This window comes from Setaria viridis, chromosome 5 (genome assembly GCF_005286985.2).
Source record: "Setaria viridis chromosome 5, Setaria_viridis_v4.0, whole genome shotgun sequence".
NCBI classification, from domain to species: domain Eukaryota; kingdom Viridiplantae; phylum Streptophyta; class Magnoliopsida; order Poales; family Poaceae; genus Setaria; species Setaria viridis.
The window spans coordinates 41,458,876-41,481,668 of record NC_048267.2 but is presented as its reverse complement, the minus strand read 5'-3'; the positions used below and the strand labels follow the sequence as shown (position 1 = coordinate 41,481,668).

Here is a 22,793-nt window from a genome sequence, read left to right as displayed (position 1 = left end):
TTAAATAACCAACCAACAGCAAACGAGACGCCAGATCAATAAGCCACACCAAATCCCCAGTGCAGCCGCGGAGGCCGCGGCGCCGCACCAACGGAGCGCAGCGGCTGCTCGGGCGCGGAGACCGGAGGCGCGCGGCCCCACACCGTCGCCGGCGGCGGGCGACGGGGAGGCTGGAGCGGGGGAGCCCACGGCCGTGGAGCGGCGGCCGGAGGCCAATGTCGGTGGAGAGAGAGGCCCGCCAGCGGTAAGGTCCCTGTCCCCGAGCGGTGGCGGTTGGTGGGAACTGTGCGCGGTACAGCTGATGAACTTCTAGCTTTCCTGTGAGGGATGGGTACGCTTTTTCCCGTTCGTGCGTGGTACGGTGGCTGAACTCCAGCCATGGGTTTTTGTGGCCGAATGTTTCCGATGGATTTCTTCGTTTCGATTGTCTTATGCGGCTGGGTTTAGTAGGTGTGTTTAGGATTATGGTTGCTGGTTGGATTGGAATTTAGATGGAACAGGAATAGGTTCGGTTCAAATTTGAATTGCGGAGCCTGCACTGAAGCTGCTTGATTCACGCCTGTTTCGATAATGTTTTTGGCAGAAATCGCCGAGGGTACGGGGCTGATTGGAGGTGTGACGCGTAGGGGAGATGCCACGTGCCAGAGATTCTGATATTAGAGACTGAAGTTCTGCAAGTCCGTGTTTCTGCTCTTAAGCGTTAGCAGTCGTGTTACTGTTGAGGGGTTGGGAGCCATGGAATCACGGATGGATCAGTACGAGGTTATGGAGCAGATTGGCCGTGGCGCCTTTGGTGCTGCTATCCTCGTCAACCACAAGACAGAGAAGAAGAAGTATGATGCAAGTTGCTTCAATTCAGTTACAGATTCTGTTTCCCCATGAATTTGCCTAGTTGACAGCTGCTTGTATTGCAACTGCAGGTATGTGTTGAAGAAAATTCGCCTTGCTAGGCAGACAGAGCGATGCCGCAAGTCTGCCCATCAAGAGGTAAGCCAAAAGGGATAATACCTGTGCCTTTATATTTGTTTGTCATCAATTCGCACCGTCTTCAGTGAACTGATAGGGGAAATGTGAACTGTAGATGGCTCTTATCGCTCGCTTGCAACATCCTTACATTGTTGAGTTCAAGGAGGCATGGGTTGAGAAGGTTTGTTGTCTAGGAACATGCACCCATGTTTATTTTTCGTTTGGTTTCATCTTATTTTAGCTCAACATGTGAGTTTTTGATAGGGCTGCTATGTTTGCATAGTGACGGGATACTGTGAAGGTGGCGATATGTGAGTGTTGCATTCTGGTTTAAGCTAGCTTTTCTACTGGGAATTTGGTGACTCTTTTATCTCACTATGTTCCTCTTTGACAGGGCTGAATTGATGAAGAAAGCAAATGGGACATACTTCCCAGAGGAGGTTGTTATGATTTTTTTAGTCCCCTTTTTTTAATGCATCAAGAACATTATTCTTGAAATTTGTGCTAACTGTTGTGAATATCGTACAGAAACTGCTGAAATGGTTCGCTCAATTGGCATTAGCTGTTGACTACTTACATTCAAACTTTGTTTTACATCGAGATCTCAAGGTAAGCAACGAATAATAGTGATGCTATCAGTTTATCAACAGATTTTGATGTTGTACAACCTCTTTTTTTTCCTTGCAGTGCTCAAACATATTTCTCACCAAAGAACAAGACATTCGCCTTGGTTAGCTTCCCATGCCAATTCAAATATTGTAACTGTGCTTCACCATATATATTGTGTAATGCTTTATTTCTGTGATTTTAATATCTCTATTTTACTTGCAGGAGATTTTGGCCTGGCAAAGACTTTAAAGGCAGATGATTTAACCTCTTCGGTAATATTTCTCTTATTTCTTTTTTTTAATTGGTACGAAATATTTCATTCATCTTCTGTTTGTTTCTGTTCTGAAATTCCTCACGAAAAATAGAACCGCATATTTGACTAATCCTTGTATGTTCTACTTTTATTATGTTAGTTGCCTTTCTGTTCTCAGAATCTTATGTTCTAGAATGATGTTTCTCAGGTTGTAGGAACACCAAATTACATGTGTCCGGAGTTGCTTGCAGACATCCCTTATGGATTCAAGTCAGATATATGGTCTCTTGGTACTGTCTTCTTACTTATATAGATATATATTTATGAATTGATGTTAGATGTCTATTTTAACTGATATATGTCTGTACAGGATGTTGCATGTATGAGATGGCTGCTCATCGGCCTGCTTTCAAAGCTTTTGTGAGTTTTAATTTGGCTTATACTCCTTGCATCACTAGCATATTTAACACTAGTTTGTATTTTGAGATGATTTGGTATTTGTCTTCCAGTGGATGCCTCCATTGTCAACTTGGGCAATGCTTTGTGGTTTGCTCCATCCTATGTAGAGAGCAAATAATAAATTAACTTTGAAACACATCCGTCTATGACGTATAAACCAATCAACTAGGAAAATGACCATACTTCAGTACAGATTGATAGGAGATAAGAATTGCTAGTTGATGCAGAAACCCCTAAGCTGCCTACCGGAAGGAACTGACCAGAGCCTTTGAAATAAATTGTGCTATTAGCTGTGTGTGTTGCTACTGAAAATGGAAGATCAACTAGAACACTGGTTACACTTTTCTGTGTCTGTTCTAATTGTCACAATATGTGAAGTATTTGGTTTTCAGAATTCAGACTCTAGCCTTAGTAGGGAAGAGTGACTGGCCATCTTACATGGAGAGGTTCTGGCATTAGCATTTATCTCAAACAATTAAATTCAATTCTGTCACTTTCATTTAATTAATCACAAAAAAAATCCAGACAGCAGAGAAACATTGACCTCTTAAGTCTTAGTTTGGTTCTGACTCTTGGTAGATGTTTGTCATTATCATGGAAATAATGACTTTCAAAGACCTTCCTCTCCCTCCCTACTTCTATCCCCTCTTTATGAGAGTTCACATTTCATGAGCATGTTATCTCAAGCATTATATAAGAGAAGGGTAGGTTTATTTTTCAGGTTCACTAACATATTGGGTCAAAGTTTTTCATGATCCATCCAGGAAATTCGTTCCTGGAGTTCTGTGAATGATATAGATCTTATGCCTCATGGACTTTCAGAATGATTTTGGAAGAGGTCAGAGTTTGAATGCTTCGCATTTAAACCAACACATATTGGAGCATGTAATTAGATAAAAGTTTTGAATGATGTAAACATCAGTTCTCTGCAACTGAACATTATCAAATTGCTACTGTGCTTCAACTTCATATCTCCCAGCTTTACTTATGATGGTGTTATTGATTTTGGAGCTGTAGAAGTTAGGGTGAGCTTAAATTTCCTCTATATTTCTTTCAGGATATGGCTGGACTGATAAGTAAGATAAATCGCTCCTCCATTGGCCCTTTGCCTACTTGCTATTCTTCATCTATGTAAGTACACCTGAACAGCTATTCACTTATTCTTCACAACATATTTGGTAATAAAAATATTCATATATAGAAATTTTCCATGCAGCTTTGTTGTTTGAAAATGATTTCAAGGTTGTATATAGTTCTCTAAAGTTTTGAAAATATTATCATGAGTTTACTGGTGAATAGCTAGCTAAATGTCCCCATTTTGCTGTTACGTGCAGGAAAACACTTATCAAAAGCATGTTGAGGAAGAGTCCTGAACATCGGCCTACTGTAAGCTACTATATACACAGAGATACCTCTCCTGCAGCTGCAATACTTATTTACTATCTTTATAAGATTCTGAGTATTTGTCACACTTGTTAACAGGCATCCGAGATTCTAAAAAGTCCATACCTTCAACCTTATGTAAATCAATATCGTCCATTTGCTGATATATTGCATCCCGGTCGATCGCCAGAGAAACCTGTCACCAGTTCACGGAGTAGTCAGAGAAGTATGTCTGGGAGTCAGTGTAGTAGCATTTCTGGCAGTGATATGGACAGTATTAGTATACAATCAAGTGAAAGAAACACATCAGGACCAGCTTCAAGTTCCAACAACACCATTGATACTGAAGGTGCTGAAAATACAGATCTTCAGAGCCATAACGATACTGCTCATCCTGAACTGGAGAGACAAGACTCATCTAAATCTGTACATAATAATCAGCATCCCAGGCATGAGCATAAGCAACCAAAAATCATTAAGAAGATACTGACAACTCTAAGAGAGGAGAGCAAGTTCAGGGAAAGCAGTTCACCAGTGAGAGCTAGTCGTGTAAAGCTAAATTCACCCAGCAATAGGGAGCGCTCATCTGACGACTCAAAGCATAGTGATGTTTCCTCCAGTTCAAGGTCTAGTGAAGTTGTCACACATGAACCAGTAAGGTTAAGCTGTGAAGAACCTGTGAAACGAGGACAAGCTTCTCCTCTCTTGAAACACTTGGTAAGGATTTTTTTTTCGTTCTTTCTTTTATGCTAAATCCACTTTCCCGTGTTGCTAACTTTTTTCTGGTTCTATCTTGTAGTCACCAATTGTTGAGCATTCTCCGACGGTTAAAAATAAATTAGATGAGAGGCTACATCCAGACCCTGCCAAGCAGTTTGGGGAAGATGCTGATGCAACTGCTGGGAAGGCTAAGAACAAAACACCACCAAGTTTTATTAGATGCACAAGTATTCCTGCTCGGAGGCAAGGGGCAGCGAGTCCAAGCCGTCAACACACTGGTATCAAACGAGCTCACAACAAGGTCGTGGCAGAGCATGCAAAAAGCCCTAGCCGACCTCCCCACAGTCCAAACAATGCTTTCGTGGAACTTCCAGCTTTTCCAATGATTCCTCCAGGTCATCTGGATGGTATTCAGAGAAAACCAGCCAGTTCACGGGCGAAATCTGCACCACCTAGGGCTGTAACAACCAAGGAAGAAAGCAGCGCTTGCTCCAGTTCTACAGTAGGTTATGCTGAGAACAGCAATCAGTCTGAACCATCTGAACCTGACTCACCAACCTACTTGCCCCCATCCTGCAAATGTTCAATCCCTGACACTACTATACAAGCGCATGGCGTAACAATTAAACCAAGTTCAGAGGTCAAAACAACAAATTTTCAGAAGAAAATGACTAGTAATGGTGATATTAGTCCAATCTCATACATGCAGCCATCTTCTGATATTACTGAAGAAGAGTTTGTTTGCAAGGATGACATGCCATCCAGTAAGGTGGGCCTGGACAGTGACACAGTTACTGTACAAGGTGATGAAGACAAGTTTACAGTGCAGGAGCTGCTTTCATCAGTACCAGATGCTGCTTTCTTTGCTCCAACAACAAGCATTGCTCCAGACAGAGGATCTTTTCCTCTCCAGTCTTCAGAGAAATCAACAGCGACCCGTTTAATTCCTCCAGTTGAGGACGTCATACATGTCATAAGCCATAGCAGCTCCCATGTCAATGGTGAGCAGGCAGAAAAAGAAACGGAAGCACAGAGCACTGACGTTGGCAAACTCCTTAACGTGGTAAGAGAAGAGAGAGATGTGAGAAGCATGCAGCCAAGCCTGATACCTTCTGGACCCATTGATTATGCTACACAGAAGCTGAGTGTCGTAGATGCTAATACCACAATTCACAAACCGGCTGGTACAGATGTGTTAAAATTGCCCACCATACCGGAAGGAAATTTTAGTACTCCAGAGACCAACAATGGTTATAAGGAGGAAGCAGCTCCAGCTAAGGAAATACTAGATGTTACATCCTTCAGGCAGCGAGCTGAGGCTCTAGAAGGGCTCTTAGAGCTTTCTGCGGATTTACTGGAAAGCAGTAGGCTCGAGGAGCTTGCAATTGTCCTGAAGCCATTTGGGAAGGCCAAGGTGTCCCCTCGAGAAACGGCTATATGGTTGGCTAAAAGTTTCAAAGGCATGATGAATGACGAAGCAAGCCGCAGTTCAACGTGAGTGCACATAGCCTTCGCCCTTTGCTTTTCTTCTTCTTTGGTTCCTTTCTGTTTGTGCCCTACTGCCCTGAATCTTCAATGGTTTTCTTGTTCATACCCCGCTTCTTGACATCGTGTGAGTCCCCACGGTTTCATTTGGATAGTTCTCCATTCTTTACAGAACATTTTGTAAATAGCGCAGACTTGTGAACAGAAAATAAGACATGCCAGAGATGATGTTAAATTTACACGATCAAGGTAATGGAAAGACTACTTTGATCAAGTATATTGCTTTGCCTAGTTCTCTTCCGCCTGAATTGCACACAAAAAGTACTTAAGCTTCAACATTTGTTATCAGTGTGATTACTCTTAGAGCATCCCACTATAAGCATTTTGATTACAATATGTACCTGTTTAATGAGCTGGTTTTAGCACCAGGCAGGCACTTTATACAAGCAAAGGTATATTGCAGTAATGCAGTAGCTGTACTCTTTCATTTCCTACTACTTAAACCTCTGGCTCCAAGCAGAGGTCACAGCTGCAGCCTTATTACCTTGCTGCAGTTGTTCCCGAACAGCTTCGCACAGCTTTGCTATTTCAGCTGGCCGGCGCGGCCCCTGGCTTTGCAAAGAACTGCCTGCTGTTGCATCGCTGGTTGCCGCCGCCAGCCCGTTCCGCATCGGCGCCCTCGCGCTCCTCATATGGCTCATCTACCGGCCCCGGACGATCCAGGTCGCCGCCGCCTCGTTCACCCCGGTGCTGCCCTACAACCTCACCGCTGTGCTGTGGAAGTCTCGAACCCCAACCGGCGCGTGTCCGTCTACTACGACAGGATCCAGGCGGCGGGGCTGTACCAGGGCGAGCGCTTCGGCCGCGCCGAGGTGCCGGTGTCGTTCCAGGGCACGAGGCGCACGGACGCGGTGCCGGCCGTGCGCGTGGGCAGCTCGCCCGTGGACTTGAACGTCAGCGAGTTCGGTGAGGACAACGGCACGAGGGTGTTCCCCGTGGACCTGTGGGTGGACGGGGTCGTCCGGTACAAGTTCGGCGAGCTGGCGGCGGCGGCGAGCACGCTGGCGGTCAACTGCCGTCTGGCGCTGAAGCTGATGGTGGTGTCGGGTTGGGTCGATTGTACTGTCATCGACGTCTCTGATGGATTGGGTGGTTAGGGAAGAAAAGGGGAAGTTTGTGGGCCGGATAAGGATGTGCATGCATGTAAGGCTTGGTGGGCTGGCCCAAACAAAAAAGAGCATGTGTACGGGCCCAAACAAGAAGCATTAACGGCTATTCAGCGGGGTGACCGTAAGCATCATTTGATTTTCTAATTACGTGTCAAGTTATGGTAGTAGTCCATGGACGAAGATGGCAAGATCGCAGTCAGGTGGGAATCGGGCATCTGCTACGCGTAAGGGTCGGGAAGGAGGAACGGAGAACCCTGTGGAATCGGAAGAAGATGCTGAACAGGAAGAAGAAAGCAGTGCGAACGCACAGAATTTTCCTGGGTCCCTTTTCGCGATCAAGTGATCAGCTCCCTCTGGCCGGTTTTGCACAATCTGCTGCTTAACCCCCTATGTTGCGTGTACGCGGGACAGGTTTCTTATGGTGTGCCGGAGAAGAATATTCAAGTCCAGGTTCCAGGCGAACTCCCAAGTCCCAACCAACCTAGGTCCGCGAAATTTCGGCCAAAACACGGCCGGAAGACGAACTTTCGCCGAAGTTTACATCTCTGGCCGCCTTTCGTAGTTCCTTAGCCCCGATCTTTCCACAAGGATACGTAAGCAGCAGCTACAAGTTCCCCGCGCAAACCTATGCATAGCTATAAACAAAAAGCAGCGAGTCGCACCAACGGAAAAGCTAGACGCGTCTCGAACTCTGAAAAAAAAACGAGACGCGCTTCCAAGTCTCTCGTTTCACCGTGTCTGCCGTCTCAATCGCGCGTATAAATACACCTGATAGATTGTGTATCCATCACCAAGTACGTGCTCCGTAGCAATCAATCGCAGTCTCAAGCAAATTCTGCACTGCACGCACTTGCATTCGCGAGCGAAATGGCGGCCTACGAGAAGCAGCAGCCACCGCCGCAGCAGCCTCACCTGAACGCCGGGTACTACGGCCCGGCGATCCCTCCGCCGCAGCCGGCGTACTACCCGCAGCCGCCACCACTACGCCGCGGTGGCGGGCCGGGCTGCCTGCTCTGCTTCCTCTTCAAGGTCGTGGCCCTGGTTGTCATCGCGCTGGGCGCGGCCACCCTGGTCCTCTGGCTCATTTTCCGCCCGGACGCCCCCAAGGCGTATGCCGACTCCGCCGCGCTCTCCCGCTTCGACCTCGGCGCCGGTAACGGCAACGGCGGCGACCTCCTCCAGTACAACCTCACCGTGGCCATCCGCCTGCGGAACCCCAACCGGTTCGGGATCCGCTACGACTACGCCGAGGCGCAGGCGCTCTACGACGGCGACCGGTTCGGGTTCGACCCGCTCCCGCCGTTTTACCTGGGCAGCAAGAGTGACGCCCGGATCACCGCCACGTTCACCGGCTCGGCAGTAATGGACGACGACGACGTGCGGCGGACATACCGGAGGGAGAGCGGGGAGGGGTTCTACTACATCAAAGTGAGGGTGCGCTCGGACCTCAGCTTCAAGGTCAGGTTCTTCCGCCTGCGCGATTACAGGAGCAGGATCAGCTGCGTGCTGCGGCTGCCGGCGCCCCCCGCCGGCGGCAACGCGAACGCCACCGCGATGACGACGCTGGGGACGAGGTGCGACGTCGACTTCTGATGATCCTTGCCGATTGTCCAAAGGGTGTACATCTATCCTTTGACCTTTGGCATGGCAGTTTGTCTTTGTTGGCCGGCCGGTGATTCTAGTGCTGTTGACAATGTATATGTTTGACCGCTAGTCGCTTGTAAGTTTCGTTTGATTCGCGTGTTCATTCTTTTGTTTCTTATATGCACAATAAATTAATAATAAACCTGAGTTTTGCTACGCGCTCTTCGGCCGGACGTTCCGCGTGCTCATGCCCCGTGTTTTTTTTCGAGAATACGTAAAAAAGTTGCGTATCTTTGTATTAAAAAGATGAAAAGAGTTACATATTATAACACGGGCATGCTCATGCCGTGCTTTTTTTTCGAGAATACGCAAAAGAGTTGCGTATCTTTATATTAAAAAGATGAAAAGAGTTACATATTATAACACGGGCATGTTGAGGATATGCACACGGGTTCAAGACCACTTGGTACTTATACAAGTAACTAACACAACCAAAGAAATAGAGCTTAGACAGCTAAAATCCCTGCTAAACCCTCTACCTCTACCGGCCATCCTAGGTCTGCAGCCGCTGATTGCCCTCCTGCCTGAATCGTCGCTGTCATCAGATCCACGTCAGATAAGGCCTGGGCCGCTAGGAAGATATCTAGGATCACCGTGAAGTATTGAGCATCGAGAGATCCTCTGAACACGGACGCGAGTTGAACACGGGTCCATCGTGCAGTCGTGCTCATCGCTCCTCGGCGTCATGGCGCTGGTCCTCTGCCTCGTCTACCTTCCCAACGTCGACTTCGCATCCTTGTGACAACCATAGATGAACCCAGATAATTGACTGCCAAATGGCGGTTCATTATGATTACTTATCACATCGAGCCATCTACAGCTTTAGTAACTCTGCTGAGTGCTCCAATATTACCTTCCTAAAATGCATTTAAATTACAGCACACAAGCAGCCAGGTTCCAACACGCGGTATTGATTGATATTTGCAACAGAGCAGAATTGATGCTGCGTCGTGATTAAAAGAAATTGCTACTTGCATAACTACAATCCATATATTAGATCAACCGAATTGACGGTCATCAAGGCGCGCCATGTTTCTCGTACTATATATCATCAGTCTCTACAACGCCGCCTCCCCATTCCCTAGCGTTATCTCATAATCACGACATCAACCTTCAGCCATGAACCATCCACATGAAGGAGGAGTAGGCTACAACGAGGTCCCCAACATGCACACCGGCGGCGTTGTCCCGAACCCTCCGCCACCGCTACCGCCTCCGCCTCCCCCGCGGCGCCGCCTGATCCCGTTCCGCATCGTCGTCAGATCCCTCGTCGCGGTCAGCGCCTCCATCGGCGTCCTCGCGCTCCTCATCCTATTCATCTACTGGCCACGAGCGGTCCGGGTAGCCGTGGCCACCGCGACGCTCGCCGTCTTCGAGGTCGACCGCTTCGACATCACCCCAACGACGATCACCCCGGTGCTGTCCTACAACCTCACCGCGATCCTAGCCGTCTCGAACCCCAACAGGCGCGTGTCCGTCTACTACGACCGGCTCCAGGCGGTGGGGTTCTACGAGTTCCAGCGCTTCGGCCGCGCCGCGCTGCCGGTGGCGTTCCAGGGCGCGAGGCGCACCGACGCGGTGCGGGCCGTGCTCGCCGGCAGCTTGCCCATGAACTTCACCTTCGACGCTTACCCTGGTCATCGCAGGAATGGGGTGTTCCCTGTGGATCTCTGGGTGGATGGGGTCGTGCGGTACAGGTTCGGCAAGCTGACGAACACTATGGTAGCGAGCACGCTGAAGGTCAGGTGCAGCCTGGAGCTGAAGCTGACGGTGGCTTCCGGTTGGGTGGATTGCGCCACCTGGAGCTGAAGGTGATGGTGGCTTCCGGTCGGGTCGATTGTTTTCTAGGGCAAATGGCAGGTGCTCTGCCTTCTCATTGAAGAAGAAATAGAAGCTTTTACAGATATGGAGCAACGTATGCCTCTGCCTTCTCATTGAAGAAGAAATAGAAGCTTTTACAGATATGGAGCAACGTATGCCTGAAACAACAAAAAGGAAAGGGAACCTAATCAAAGAGCGACGAAATGTACCTAGGTGGTGTTTGGATACGAGGCGCTAAACTTTAACAGTGTCACATCGGATGTTCGGATACTAATTAGAAGAACTAAACATGAGCTAATTATAAAACTAACTGCAAAACCTTGTGCTAATTCACGAGATGAATGTATTAAGCCTAATTAATCCATCATTAGCAAATAGTTACTGTAGCACCACATTGTCAAATCATGGACTAATTAGGCTTAATAGATTCGTCTCGCGAATTACACTCCATCTGTACAATTAGTTTTATAATTAGTATATATTTAATACAATTAGTTTTATATTTAATTACACTCCATCTCTTAATTCATCCAAACATCCGATGTGACGGGTGTTAAAATACCTGAAGCCAAACAGAACCATAGCTGTCCAGCGCCTAGGTGAAGAAGAACAAAAATTATACTATTCTAGCTGATGGATGCCTTCCATGGCAATTCAGGCCATTGCCGCTTCTTGCTTGATTTCTCGACTGACAGAATCAGCATCCTAGAATTGGTCGGTTGTATTTTTTTGATCAACTTCTGATTGAATCCAGTTCAGTTCGTCTTATTCGGGGAAGGAGGGAACAGATCTTTTAGGTTGTGGGCCGAGGCTGCTTTTTAGCCATTAATTTGGGCTCCCTGAGAATCCATGGGGCCATAGGGGCATGTATGGGCCCAAATAGGATTGAAATCCGACTATTCAGCGACACCGCAGCAGACTGTCAGCAACTCAGCATCCCTTTGATTTGTCTCCCTTGCAGACTGTACATATGACAAGCTTGTGTAAGCCCTCGTCTGATCTCTTCCCCTCGGACCTCGGGCAAAGCTACGCGTGCTTACATTTTCAGCCTTCCACTGTCAACGTATGATTTGGCACGCTCTGCTGCTTAAATTCTCACTGTTGTTAGGTTTCCCTACAGGATTCATAGCCCTCTCTTTGCTACCAAATTTGGTCCAAATCCAAACTTGGCACTCCTAGAAAGGCACACAGTCAACGCCTGCTCGCTAAATGCCAATTCTTGAAGGACTGAAAATTTCAATGGCAGACGCCATAATTCACCTCCGTGTTCGTTGCCCGCCATCTCCCCTTGAACGGATCCATGAACGGTTCGGTACCCTTTTTCCAGTCCAAGAACGCCTGCGCCACTTGCACGAACACCCACAACGGCCTCAATTTCCCGTAAGATCCTTACCATTCACCGCATCCGTATCCATTTCATGTGCTGATCACCTCAACTTCAGGAACTACTTGTTCGTCAGTCAGGTGTAGATGGCCATGGCCAGCAACGAGCACAAGATCGACCACCTGGACCAGCCCATCCCCCCTCCCGCGGCACCCGACGCCGGCAGCGGCGGCGTCGTTCCCCCTGCGCGGCGCCGCGACACGTACGCGCTCGCCTGCCGCGCGCTCACGCTCCTGCTCATCGCTCTCGGCGTCGTGGCGCTGTTGCTCTGGCTCGTCTACCAGCCCAGCAGCCTCAAGGCCTACGCCGACTCCGCGCAGCTCACCCGCTTCGACCTCGCCGGCGACAACAACGGCGCCCGGCTGCGGTTCGACCTCACCGTCGGCGTGAGCATCCGCAACCCGAACCGGAGGCAGGCCGTGCTGTACCGGCGGCTGGAGGCAGTCGCGCTCTACGGCGGCGAGCGGCTCGGGCGCGCGGCGGACCTCCCGCGGATGCGGCAGCCGCGCAAGAGCACGGTGGAGGTGCGGACCGGATTCCGCGGCGAGGGGGCCGCCGCCGTCTCCCCCGCCGCCGCGGCGCTGTTCCGCAGGGAGAAGGAGGAGGGGTTCTTCGGCATCGGCGTGAAGCTCCACGCGAGGGTGCGGCTGAAGGTGGCCGTCGTGGACAGCGTCGAGTACAGGCCCGACGTGGACTGCTACATCAGGGTCCCCGACCCGAGCAACACGACGGCGGTGGCGCAGGGGTTCACGCCGACGCAGTGCCATGTCGACGACTTCTCGTGACGTACACAGCGCCGAAGCTGGGAGCGATAAGTTTCAGACGTTATGCCGATGATGAGCTGATCAATTCGTTTAATCCCTTTTTGCTTTTAATCCGAGGCTAGCTAGACGACATTTCGTCGACGTTCCAACATCGCCGTAGATGAACTAATGTAGATGAATATATCCATTGGAGCACCGGTGTGTTTGTCTGTATGTGAACTAATGCAGATGAATATATAATACATACTTCCTCCATCTATATTTATGGTATAGTTTTCCAAATAACACTTTGATCATTTATTTATCTTATATTATATTTTTTATTGTTATAAATTTATAGTTATTGTAGAGTATATTTGATTACGAATCCAACCATATAAAGTTTACATTATAAAAATAAAAAATTAATAGTCAAATTATTGGTCAAAGATTATAAAATTCGAATCTTGATATGCATATACGCCTTATAAATAAAAACAGAGGAAATATATCTATAAAATGTCATATGGTTGAAGATATTCTTCCCTTTCAACTTATTACTGCAATGCAATTGTGCTAACAAGAATGCCACAACCACCAGAGTCCAGAACAAAAATGCTCAAATGGTAAATTTATACCAAAAAAATCAAAAGCGCTAGTTTGGGAAATGATAATGACCACCAGAAACATACCAATTGCAGATTTTGAGTAAAAATGGACCACCTTGACATTTAAAAATAAATAGTAAGATACCCCGTGCTATTTAGCACGGCTAGTATGGTTTCAAGTGTCGTGGTAGTTTTACCTCTAGGTATTTTTCTGTTTTTCTCACTGGCAGCATGCATTGACAAATCCCATATTATCAAAAAGAAAGCATCGAAACAACACTCCACTGTATCCATCCACATGTATACGCACCTGTCCAGCAATGACAGCTGGATCAGGAGCCTCCCTGCCCTCCATAGTTTGAGAAGCAGTTATACCTCTTCCGTTCATGAAAGCATTGTAATAGTAACAAATAAACACAACAACAAAAGGATGAATGAATGAAGACCACTGTTTCTGTACAATGTACATACAAGTTACAACAAGAGATCATGTCTGTCATTTTTTGTCAGCGGTTAAGTTAGATATGACACGGCTACCGACCCTGCTCATCGTCTTCGATATGAGAGGCTGATGCCGCTTGCTACTTGAAGTTTCACTGGTGCCCTCCAGTCGCTTCTGATATTCTTTTTTAAGATCTTCAAGACGACTGGACACCTGAAAAAATAACAGGGTGGTGATTTCCATAACTGGAAAAATGAAACAATTCATTCTAAATTTGTTAATTCACTCTTCCAGATAAATTGGATGGAGCTTGCTAGATTTTCTTTCACATCTGAATGTAAAAAGGTGAGAATGAACAACTGGCCAAGTTAGCTAAGTTTGGAAGTTCCGTGCTCTATCGGAAGTCGGAACAGAACTGAAACAAGAAATAAAAAGTAACAGTGGCAGCATGGGCATGTTATAGTGCAAAATAATCAAGTGCCACAGTACTGGAAAACATAGCTAGCAATAAAGCATCAACATAAGATTATTGAAAGTTTGAAACTAACAGGTTAAATGAACAATCTATAACACAGAAATTATTTAGTACCTGTTCTATTACTATAGAAACGAGTCAGATCATTTGAACAGCCAAAATCAACAAATGGGACATAATTTCAGGAAATAGCACAGAACAGCTTTTAGTTTTTTCCATGACGAGAAAATTAAAAGGAAAAAATAAAATAATGTACAAATAAGAGCAAATTTGTTCCCAAGCAACTCACATAAAAACTGAAGTCACGAACTATATGATTTGCACAATAAGAAGTTTATTACCTTAAATGTGAAGGCAATTGGCAATAACACATCTGGATCAGTTGCCTCCTCAGGGAAATTTCTCAAGGCATGTAGGAGCTTCTCGAAAGGTAATTTGACCTGACAGTAGGATAGCAATTCAATATTTTTTATATTTGTTTTAAATATGGCTTCAAGCAAAAGCAACAAAAAAAAACAACTCACCAAATCATCATGACAGAATCTCAGCAGAGCCAATCCAACTTGGAAAACAACCTTAATACCCTGTAAGTATCAACCAGCAATCAGAAATAGCAAATCAAAAGGTGTCAGTCACAACATAATCAGTATTTTCAGTCCTACTTGCCCTACATATTGGTAGCTTTGTAATTAAAAATTAAATGAATAGTAGTATAACGCAACAAACAGTAATCTGATCTTATGAAAGAAATAGAAATGCATGTAAAAAAAGGAACCATGAGCACTGGCGTTATTACAAGACCATTTATGGGGGGGGGGGGGGGGGGGGGGGTATCATTCAATTACATCTTAAGTCAAAATGTGTTATGTAAACTAATGGGGTTTCCCAAGATATACAAACTTAATAATTATGAAGCAATACTGCTGAAAAATAGTCAACTAACTTTAAATACACTCTAGACATGAAATACATATACAGCAGAATTTGATTCTAACCTCATAAAGAAAGACATCCCAAACTCTAAGAGTTAGATGAAACGGGAAGGAATATGAGAAAACTGTGATAAACCATTGGCTTGCATACATGCTTGGGTTTATCATTTCTTCAACAAAGTGTTGTCCCAATTTTGGCATGTGCTCCATAACTAATTTCTCAAACTGAGACAGGTATTGTTGCACAAGTGGCAAACCAGCCTGTTGCAAGGGTATAAACACTATCAGTAGAAGATTACAGTATGCAGGTTTATTCAAGAAACAAAAATGTTGGAAATTTTTTCAACCCCTGCATTATTAATCACTCAAACTGAAGTTGGGCGCTGCTGGCAGAAGAACATGTAGCCATGAACGGAAGAGTACATTTTACTTAGTAATTATCATTTCTGATGCGTCAAATAAGATAGACAATTCGTACTCAAGAAGATAAGATAGACAATTAAGGCATCCATGAAACATGCATTGCGAATCCCTAAAATTGTATAAACTGGAACCCAAATCTAATTTAGTTCATTTCAATTACCTGATACAAACCTTCCATTGGCGCATGGACAGCTCCCTTTAGTAAGGCAACTAATAACCAGAATGCATCCTCCTCACTCATGTAAAGAAGAAGCAGCCCAGCTAAAAATCCCATTCCCTGCGAAATAATTAAGTAAATAACAGATATTATTCCACAGAGATCTTTGTATACAAAAATTAGGCATGCGGAGTAAACACAAACCTGCACGTATCCAACATCTCTATCATATACGGAATACGCTTTCAAAATGTTATACAAGGATCTTTGACCTGGACCATGTCTTTGTTGAAAGAAAATATGAGATGGAAATGTACGTGATATGTCCCGAATAATTTCCAATTCAGAGGCCGATGTCTCATATATCACCAGTGTCTGTCCAAAAGATAGAACAATGATACAAGTAAGAATAAGAATAATACTCTACACGGTACTCTGATCATTAAGAAATAAAATTGCAAACTATAAATCTATAATAGAAACCAAATAATGAAAATTCAGCCAGTAATTCCTTCAGAACTGTCACGCCTTAAAAGGCTAGCCACAAACTTCAGTAAAGTCAGGATTGACTATGATGGAGTTAAATGTACAAATTGCACATTAAAATGGACTTCAACAGGATCCAATGTTCATGTGACTAATGGTCTTATTAAATATAATATCCATAAAGCACAGATATTTTATTTCCTAATCAGTGGTAGAATTTACAAGAGCTAGAACCTAACGCATAAACGCATACTGTGGAGTTTCCATGCTTCTCAACCTAGCATAACTAAGCGAATCACAATCATTTAAAAATGCCAAAAGATACAAAAATAAATGATCAAAATGAGTACCTCATAAACCCCAGGGTTCATTAGCAAGAGGTCTCGGCTGCCTGAAATCAACTGCCAAACAAGTCCTCTGAGACAATCAGGAATTCCTTTCCTTATTCGTCTTTTAACCACATGAGGGTTCCTTCTAACATAATGCTTCCAGTCACTACCACCAACACCTATCATCTTCCTCCATTTTCTTATCCTTTTTTCCTCCCTATGGTAACAGCAAAAGAAAAATAAAATAAAAGCACCTATGTAAGGTAGCTTGTTCTAGAGAATAAAAAAATAAGGTGCAGTAACTGATCTTCGCAAGTAAATTCGTCTGGGAAAGAATTGATAATATAGTGTTGGTGGCATGAATGAAAAAGATAGAAGTGTGCTTTATCAGTGAAGCAGTAGATATATTAGAACCATTCTCTTGTTATGTGCTGAAGCAGCTAAGACCTAAGCTTAAGTACAGAAATGTAAGTAACAGCCACTAGAAAGTAAAAACTAATATCCAGAATGATTAATTATTTCCATAACACACAGGAAATGGTTAACATATGGAATTGGCAGAAAGTAATTAAACAAGAAAGATACGATGACCCTAGTATATCATGTTGTCCAATGTGTCGATAATAACAGTTAAGACTTTATGACATTTCATACCTTTCACGTTCATGTATGGATTTGCCTTTTGGAATACCATCAGGAGAGTTACTTTGTTCTGACTTTATAAAACCAAATCTGTCCACGGCACGAGAAGGAGCTACTCCTGGTTCAGTTTCATCAATTGCTTTCTTCTTATCCATTTCAATGAGTATGTTCAAACAACTTCTCCATATGTCGAAAATGATATCCTGCCAATTTCAAGAAAACCGTCCATTAACGTAAAGCTATCATCACACCAAGCAAAGCAGAATCTGCATACTAGAAAACAAAGCAAGTGAAAATAGATAGAAGGTGGTTACATGATTTCATGTGGCTAATATCATGATAGCCCAACATCAAATAGTCTTTTTTGTGTCATTAGTAGATATACAAAGCACGAATTGAGGTAAAATGAACATTGGTGTCTACAGCAAAACGAGGCCCGGTTGATAAAGTCAAAAAGGAACAGCTAAACTAGCATGGAACGCCCAAAACATTGAAATCTTGGTCTCTCTGCACTGCATAATCCTAGGCCCAATAGTGGCAAGCTCACAATCTAGAAATATTGAATTCTCTCCAGCCATAGTCCTCCTCCCCTTGCTTCATCAATTCCACCATGCAGGTGACGGGCCCCCCTGTTGTAGGTAGCAACGGACTGAATAAGAGCAAACCAAATCAAGCATATATACATCATGATGCGCTATTGTGGGCTACTTGCACTTAGCAGATCGCATTGTAACAGCTACCAACTCATTTTTTCAACAAATATCAGCAGGACACGTCAATGACTATGACCTTGATCCCTCCCCACAACCTCCAGGAAAACGCAAGAACTGGCGGTCAGACGTCGAAAGAAATCACCGAGATGCTAAGGTCGGGGGATCTGCGACATGGAGCACGAGGAAGAAACCGGCTCCACGATCTGCTCGGCGATTTGGGAGAAAAGGAAAATGAATCCCAAACCCTTGAAAAAGAAACAAGAGGAGGGTGGGCAAGGAGCGGAGGATATGGGGAAAGGTAGAGGCTCACCGGGAGGCGCTGCTAGTGCCGGATCTCCGAGGCGAGATGCCGGCGGCCGTCGGAGTCCACGGCACGGCGCACGGACGCGACTCACGCGAGGGCGAGGAGAACGACGCGTGCGCCGTTTCCACGCCTCGCTCGACGATTTTTTCTCTCCCCCGTGGGTCGACGCGGTTTGGGCCCCCCCGATACACCTCAACACACCACCTGCCCAAATGCCAGCCCGAGAATGCAAGCTGTCCTCGGCGTGGGCTTCCACGGGAGGCGGGGTTTGGGCTTGCGATCCAACGCCTAGTCAAACGAGGCTCCTCAACTGTTGACATCGTCCCATTTGTCCCCCCTCAACTGAAGAACCACCTGTATGTGCCAAAGCATGTATGTAGTAGCATGACAAATGAGCGGTTTATGAAACACCTCTGCCAATACGTAGATGTCTGGATATGTATTGTAATCATTTTATCTAATTAATGAAGCTCCTTCATTTGAAAATTATTGAAATCGTCCGATTTACCCTCTTCGGTGGTGGAGTTTGACAGAGAGTCAACGATGAGGAGGTAAACTGGACCATACGGGGTGTTTGGATTTTTAGTCCGGACTAAAATTTATGTCACATCAAATATTTGGAGGCTAATTAGGAGGATTAAATATGAGCTAATTATAAAACTAATTATACAGACGGAAGCTAATTCGCGAGACGAATCTATTAAACCTAATTAATCCATCATTAGCACATGTTTACTGTAGCATCACATTATCAAATCATGGACTAATTAGGCTTAATAGATTTGTCTCGCAAATTAGCCTCCATGTGTGCAATTAGTTTTATAATTAATCTTTATTTAATACTCCTAATTAGTATCTAAACATTCTATAACAGGAATTTTAGGAACAACCAAACATCCCACTAGTTTGAAAGACTCACATGAAGACTCAAATTAAGATAGAAAACCTGAGCGTGCTTTTAGAAAGGGAAAACAAAGGCAACGTATTTCATCATTCCGGAAGCGTCGGTTGATTAATTCTCAGCAGCTATAATTTCCAAGACTTTTGTCTGCGCAACTTTGAACTGGATTGTGTGCGCGCGCGCGCGTGCGTGTGTGAAACTCTGTAGTCTGTACTAGTACTACTTTCCTACGGCTCCACGCTGTCGTTGCCAAGGTTGGATGGCTGGCGCACTGAATTTTTCAGCCTCTTCACTTCAGCTTATTCAGCCGGCTTATCAGCCACCAAACAGTATTTTCCTCTCACAACAAATCAGCTGTTTCAGCTTTTCAGCCGGCTTATAAGCTAAAGCAAACAGGCTGAAAAATTCATGCACCTACCATTTTAGTGCAATAGTCAAAGCATGAATGCAGAACGGATAATAGTTTAGAGAAAAAATACCGTAACAATCCCGGATTCTCGGTACGATTATTTGACCCCCCACCACAATGGTTGGTGGAAATGCCGATAAAATTTTGGTAGACTATAGCAACACTAATCTCCAACAGTGTCTAGTAAGCAGCATGAACCAGCCGGCAAGACACACCCCTGCCACAGCATGGCAAGCATGCCTGGCATTCGTCAAAGGAAGAGGTGGCCACTGGCCAGTGGCCACAGGCTCACAGCGGGGAGAGTTGGGGCAACCGGGCAAGGACGGGAGGACTCGATCGGGAGGGCGTTGCTGCGTTGATCCGCGAGTCCGCGTTCAAAGTTGGGTCGCTGAGCACCGTCCGTTCTACGGTTTCAGGTCAAACGACCGATCTTCTTTTAGCCCGATGAACCAAACTGACAGGGTAATTACGATCATCGACCAGTGTACCAAGGCATAAACTGCAGCCTGCAGGTAACTGCAGTAGTGCTAGAACGCTCTGTTAGACATTCATCCATCTACAGATATTTTACCGCTATGTTGTTCATGATTCTTCTACAAGAATGATATAGTAATTGACAATAGATTGATCAGCTAATTGTTACTACTGCTCAAGAATCGTAGCAAGCAACCAGCAACGCAACAAAGTACGAACTAGTCTAAGAACCATGGTGTTGGGCCTGAACTTGCGCCGCGACGGAGGCCATGTCGAGAGCCCGGGCCTCCGCGCGACGACGGTCGGGCGACGCCGGCGGCGTGCAGAACGCGGGCGTCGTGGCCGCCGTAGTGCTGCCCTTCTCCGTCCCCTCATCTATCGTCGACAGGCACCTGGTGGGGCCCCCGAAGATCTTCTTCCACCGCGCGATCTCCCACTCGTCGGGCTCCTGCTCGTCCGCCGCCGCCGCCGCGGCCTCGCCGTCCCCGTTGATCTCCCGCGGCACCCGCCGCCGGCTCCGCTCCATGGACGGTGGCGGCCTCGCGGCGCGGCGCGGCCTGTCTTCGGTGAAGCAGACGTCGAACAGGACGAAGCCGCCGCGGGTGGACGCGGGGACGGCGCCGTTGCGCCGCCACCAGCAGTGCCGGAGGATAACGGCGCCGAGCAGGAGGAAGAACAGGGACGCCAGGGCGGCCGTGAACGCGACGGCGAGCGCGAAGCCGCCACCACCACCAGCGTCCCCCATCTTGCCGGGGACTGTTCCAAGTAAGCGGAGGCCGCGGCATGCGATGCGAGGCAATGTACTCCGACCAGCGGCGACAAGTATTCGGAACGCCTGGACGAGGCAAGTCTTCGCCGGTCGTTCCACTCCAAAACCTGGTAGCGACGGCGAAAACGCCAGGCTATGAACCTATTTGCATCTCCGGAGACCAGACCGAGAGTGATGTTGCCCCGGCCGCTTATTCGTCGGGTACTCGACATCTCTGCCAGGGAATTTTATCGGCGCTTCGTCGATCTCGACGTTTAAGGGTGTTTTTCAGAGAGGTCCATACGTTTCTGCTTGTTGGTTTGAGCTCATACTTCTCCCCTGAGAACGCTGTTGCCGTCAAGCGGCGGCAGGTTCCGGGAGGCGAGCTCGGCTTGTTCCAGCTCCAGTACACCTCAACCAAACAATCCGTGGACTCTGGACGGGGTACGGTTGAATTTCTGAGCAACTTCGAGAGCACAGACTGCGAGATAGCGCACGGCAACAGCGAAGCGCCGGGGGCTCTTTTTTGTTCTCTTGCATTGCAAGATGGCAATGACAAATAAAAAATCGGTGACAATAAGCTCACCCGGATCATTGATCTAGTGCAAGAGTATGTGACGCTGTTGGCGCTCACAACGCCCACATTTTACTGCTCGTTTTTACAGGAAAACCCATGCATATGCAAACGTGCAACTTGGAGCCTAACATTAACCCCACATTCCGTTTGTCATGTATTTTGGAGTATACAGTAATTACGGCAAAACATACGGGATAAATAGACCAATCTCGGATGAGCGAAGTAGGAATGGATTGCATGCACGCAAAAGACAGGCTTCAAATTTGGGCAAATGGGTGTTGTGGGCCGACCGGCTTAGAAAGGTTTGTGGCCCGAACGAGCCCATGGAGATGCCATCTTTCTTCAGCAGAATGAAGTCACCAAACATTCATCTAGCCGTACAATTAAAGATGAAAGGAAATATTGGAAAGAGGAAGCCGGGAATGCTTGAACAGGATTTGCTTGGTTCGACATTTCTGAACAATTTCGAAGCAATCTGTGTGAATGGACCCCATGGGCAGTCGTAGAATCGTGGAATACCTTCTAGAAGACAATGCAACCGCAACATCCCTGCATTTGAAGGATTTTTTTTTCAAACATATGGGGGGATATTATCCCCCACCTACATCTTCATTGATCGAAGGAATTAGTTACAGCATTTGAAGGATTACTCAAGTCCAGTCCCTATCATATCGAATGTTTTTACTAACTAGAAGTATTAAATATAGGTTAATTACAAAACCAATTGCATAAATAAAGGCTAATTGGCGAGATAAATTTAGTAAACCTAATTAATCCAGATTAGTACATATTTACTGTAGCATCACATGGTCAAATCCATGGATTAATTAGGCTTAATAGATTCATCTCGCGAATTAGCCTTCATTTATGCAATTGGTTTTATAATTAATCTATATTTAATACTTATAATTAGTATCTAAACATTCAATATGACAAGTAGTCATTGGAACCAAACACCCCCTTGGTCCGAACCGATCCGGTTGGCCTCGTTTAAGCTATGATTCACCTCTTGTGTGTGTGTGTGTGTCGCCGTCATGTGTTGGTGGTGACAGGAACAGGTACGAACACACCTCCATCCACCTAAGGCTGCACTCTTAAGAGGAAATTAAGCCACTAGATCTATGTAGCCTGCATCGAAAATATAAGTATATTAGCTAAATTTGGCTCTCGAAAGGCGAATATTGTACGTGTCCGAGCCAAAGTTAGACTGGTTAGATCGATTATAGTTTTTTTTACCAGCTTGCTATTAGCTCTTATTTGATCCAAACTGGGCTTCATATTTGTGATAGAGTGTCCATTTGTGGACTTCTCTCATGGCAAAGTCACGGCGAGGAATTCTGGAAATGCAAGTGGTATTTGTGGTATTACTACTGGTTGTTTGAGCTTCCCCTCACCTCACATTATAGTCATGTGAATTTGAGTTGTACTAGGATCACATTTGAGTTGTACTAGGACAGCAGTAGTCCAAGGAAGTACTTTTGTGACGTCGTTTGCGCTTAACAGATCGTCTACCAACTGACACTTTTCAGGCCTAGCG

The 22,793-nt window shown here is 45.9% G+C and overlaps 7 protein-coding genes across 12 annotated transcripts; 5 read left to right on the top strand and 2 right to left on the bottom strand.

Moving 5' to 3' along the window:
* Position 1: 1 nt before the first annotated feature.
* LOC117856845 (serine/threonine-protein kinase Nek5) lies at positions 2-6,152 on the top strand. Of its 2 annotated transcripts, none has more exons than XM_034739272.2 (15): positions 2-244; positions 584-833; positions 921-987; positions 1,082-1,147; positions 1,231-1,277; positions 1,361-1,406; positions 1,495-1,575; positions 1,654-1,696; positions 1,798-1,847; positions 2,037-2,118; positions 2,199-2,248; positions 3,345-3,418; positions 3,622-3,673; positions 3,770-4,387; positions 4,470-6,152. In XM_034739272.2, exons 2-15 carry the CDS (start codon positions 736-738, stop codon positions 5,886-5,888), a joined length of 2,793 nt encoding a protein of 930 aa, XP_034595163.1. In that variant the 5' UTR covers positions 2-244; positions 584-735; the 3' UTR covers positions 5,889-6,152. The 2 variants fall into 2 exon arrangements, with proteins under 2 accessions (XP_034595163.1, XP_034595164.1); XM_034739273.2 differs by lacking the exon at positions 2-244 and adding an exon at positions 264-450.
* A 145-nt stretch (positions 6,153-6,297) lies between these two features.
* On the top strand, positions 6,298-8,844 carry LOC117856846 (NDR1/HIN1-like protein 10). Its single transcript, XM_034739274.2, has one exon. The coding sequence runs from the start codon at positions 7,912-7,914 to the stop codon at positions 8,635-8,637; it is 726 nt and encodes a 241-aa protein (XP_034595165.1). The 5' UTR covers positions 6,298-7,911; the 3' UTR covers positions 8,638-8,844.
* On the top strand, positions 6,568-7,032 carry LOC140222913 (NDR1/HIN1-like protein 3). Its single transcript, XM_072294033.1, has one exon. It carries the CDS (start codon positions 6,568-6,570, stop codon positions 7,030-7,032), a length of 465 nt encoding a protein of 154 aa, XP_072150134.1.
* Positions 8,845-9,807: 963 nt separating the features above from the next.
* Positions 9,808-10,497, top strand: LOC117856547 (NDR1/HIN1-like protein 10). The gene has a single exon (XM_034738888.1). The coding sequence runs from the start codon at positions 9,808-9,810 to the stop codon at positions 10,495-10,497; it is 690 nt and encodes a 229-aa protein (XP_034594779.1).
* A 1,297-nt stretch (positions 10,498-11,794) lies between these two features.
* LOC117858866 (NDR1/HIN1-like protein 3) lies at positions 11,795-13,080 on the top strand. The gene has a single exon (XM_072293833.1). It carries the CDS (start codon positions 11,980-11,982, stop codon positions 12,676-12,678), a length of 699 nt encoding a protein of 232 aa, XP_072149934.1. The 5' UTR covers positions 11,795-11,979; the 3' UTR covers positions 12,679-13,080.
* A 434-nt stretch (positions 13,081-13,514) lies between these two features.
* Positions 13,515-18,320, bottom strand: LOC117857963 (uncharacterized). Of its 5 annotated transcripts, none has more exons than XM_034740906.2 (10): positions 18,154-18,319; positions 17,920-18,046; positions 17,143-17,333; positions 16,510-16,705; positions 15,878-16,048; positions 15,677-15,793; positions 15,157-15,354; positions 14,686-14,745; positions 14,503-14,601; positions 13,515-13,899 (listed from the first exon to the last, which is right to left on the bottom strand). In XM_034740906.2, the coding sequence occupies exons 3-10, from the start codon at positions 17,283-17,285 to the stop codon at positions 13,741-13,743; spliced, it is 1,143 nt and encodes a 380-aa protein (XP_034596797.1). In that variant the 5' UTR covers positions 17,286-17,333; positions 17,920-18,046; positions 18,154-18,319; the 3' UTR covers positions 13,515-13,740. The 5 variants fall into 5 exon arrangements, with proteins under 5 accessions (XP_034596797.1, XP_034596794.1, XP_034596796.1 ...); XM_034740903.2 differs by lacking the exon at positions 17,920-18,046 and adding an exon at positions 17,445-17,759; XM_034740905.2 differs by lacking the exon at positions 17,920-18,046 and adding an exon at positions 17,678-17,759.
* Positions 18,321-19,904: 1,584 nt separating this feature from the next.
* Positions 19,905-21,352, bottom strand: LOC117858348 (uncharacterized). The gene has a single exon (XM_034741404.2). It carries the CDS (start codon positions 20,674-20,676, stop codon positions 20,155-20,157), a length of 522 nt encoding a protein of 173 aa, XP_034597295.1. The 5' UTR covers positions 20,677-21,352; the 3' UTR covers positions 19,905-20,154.
* Positions 21,353-22,793: the final 1,441 nt, after the last annotated feature.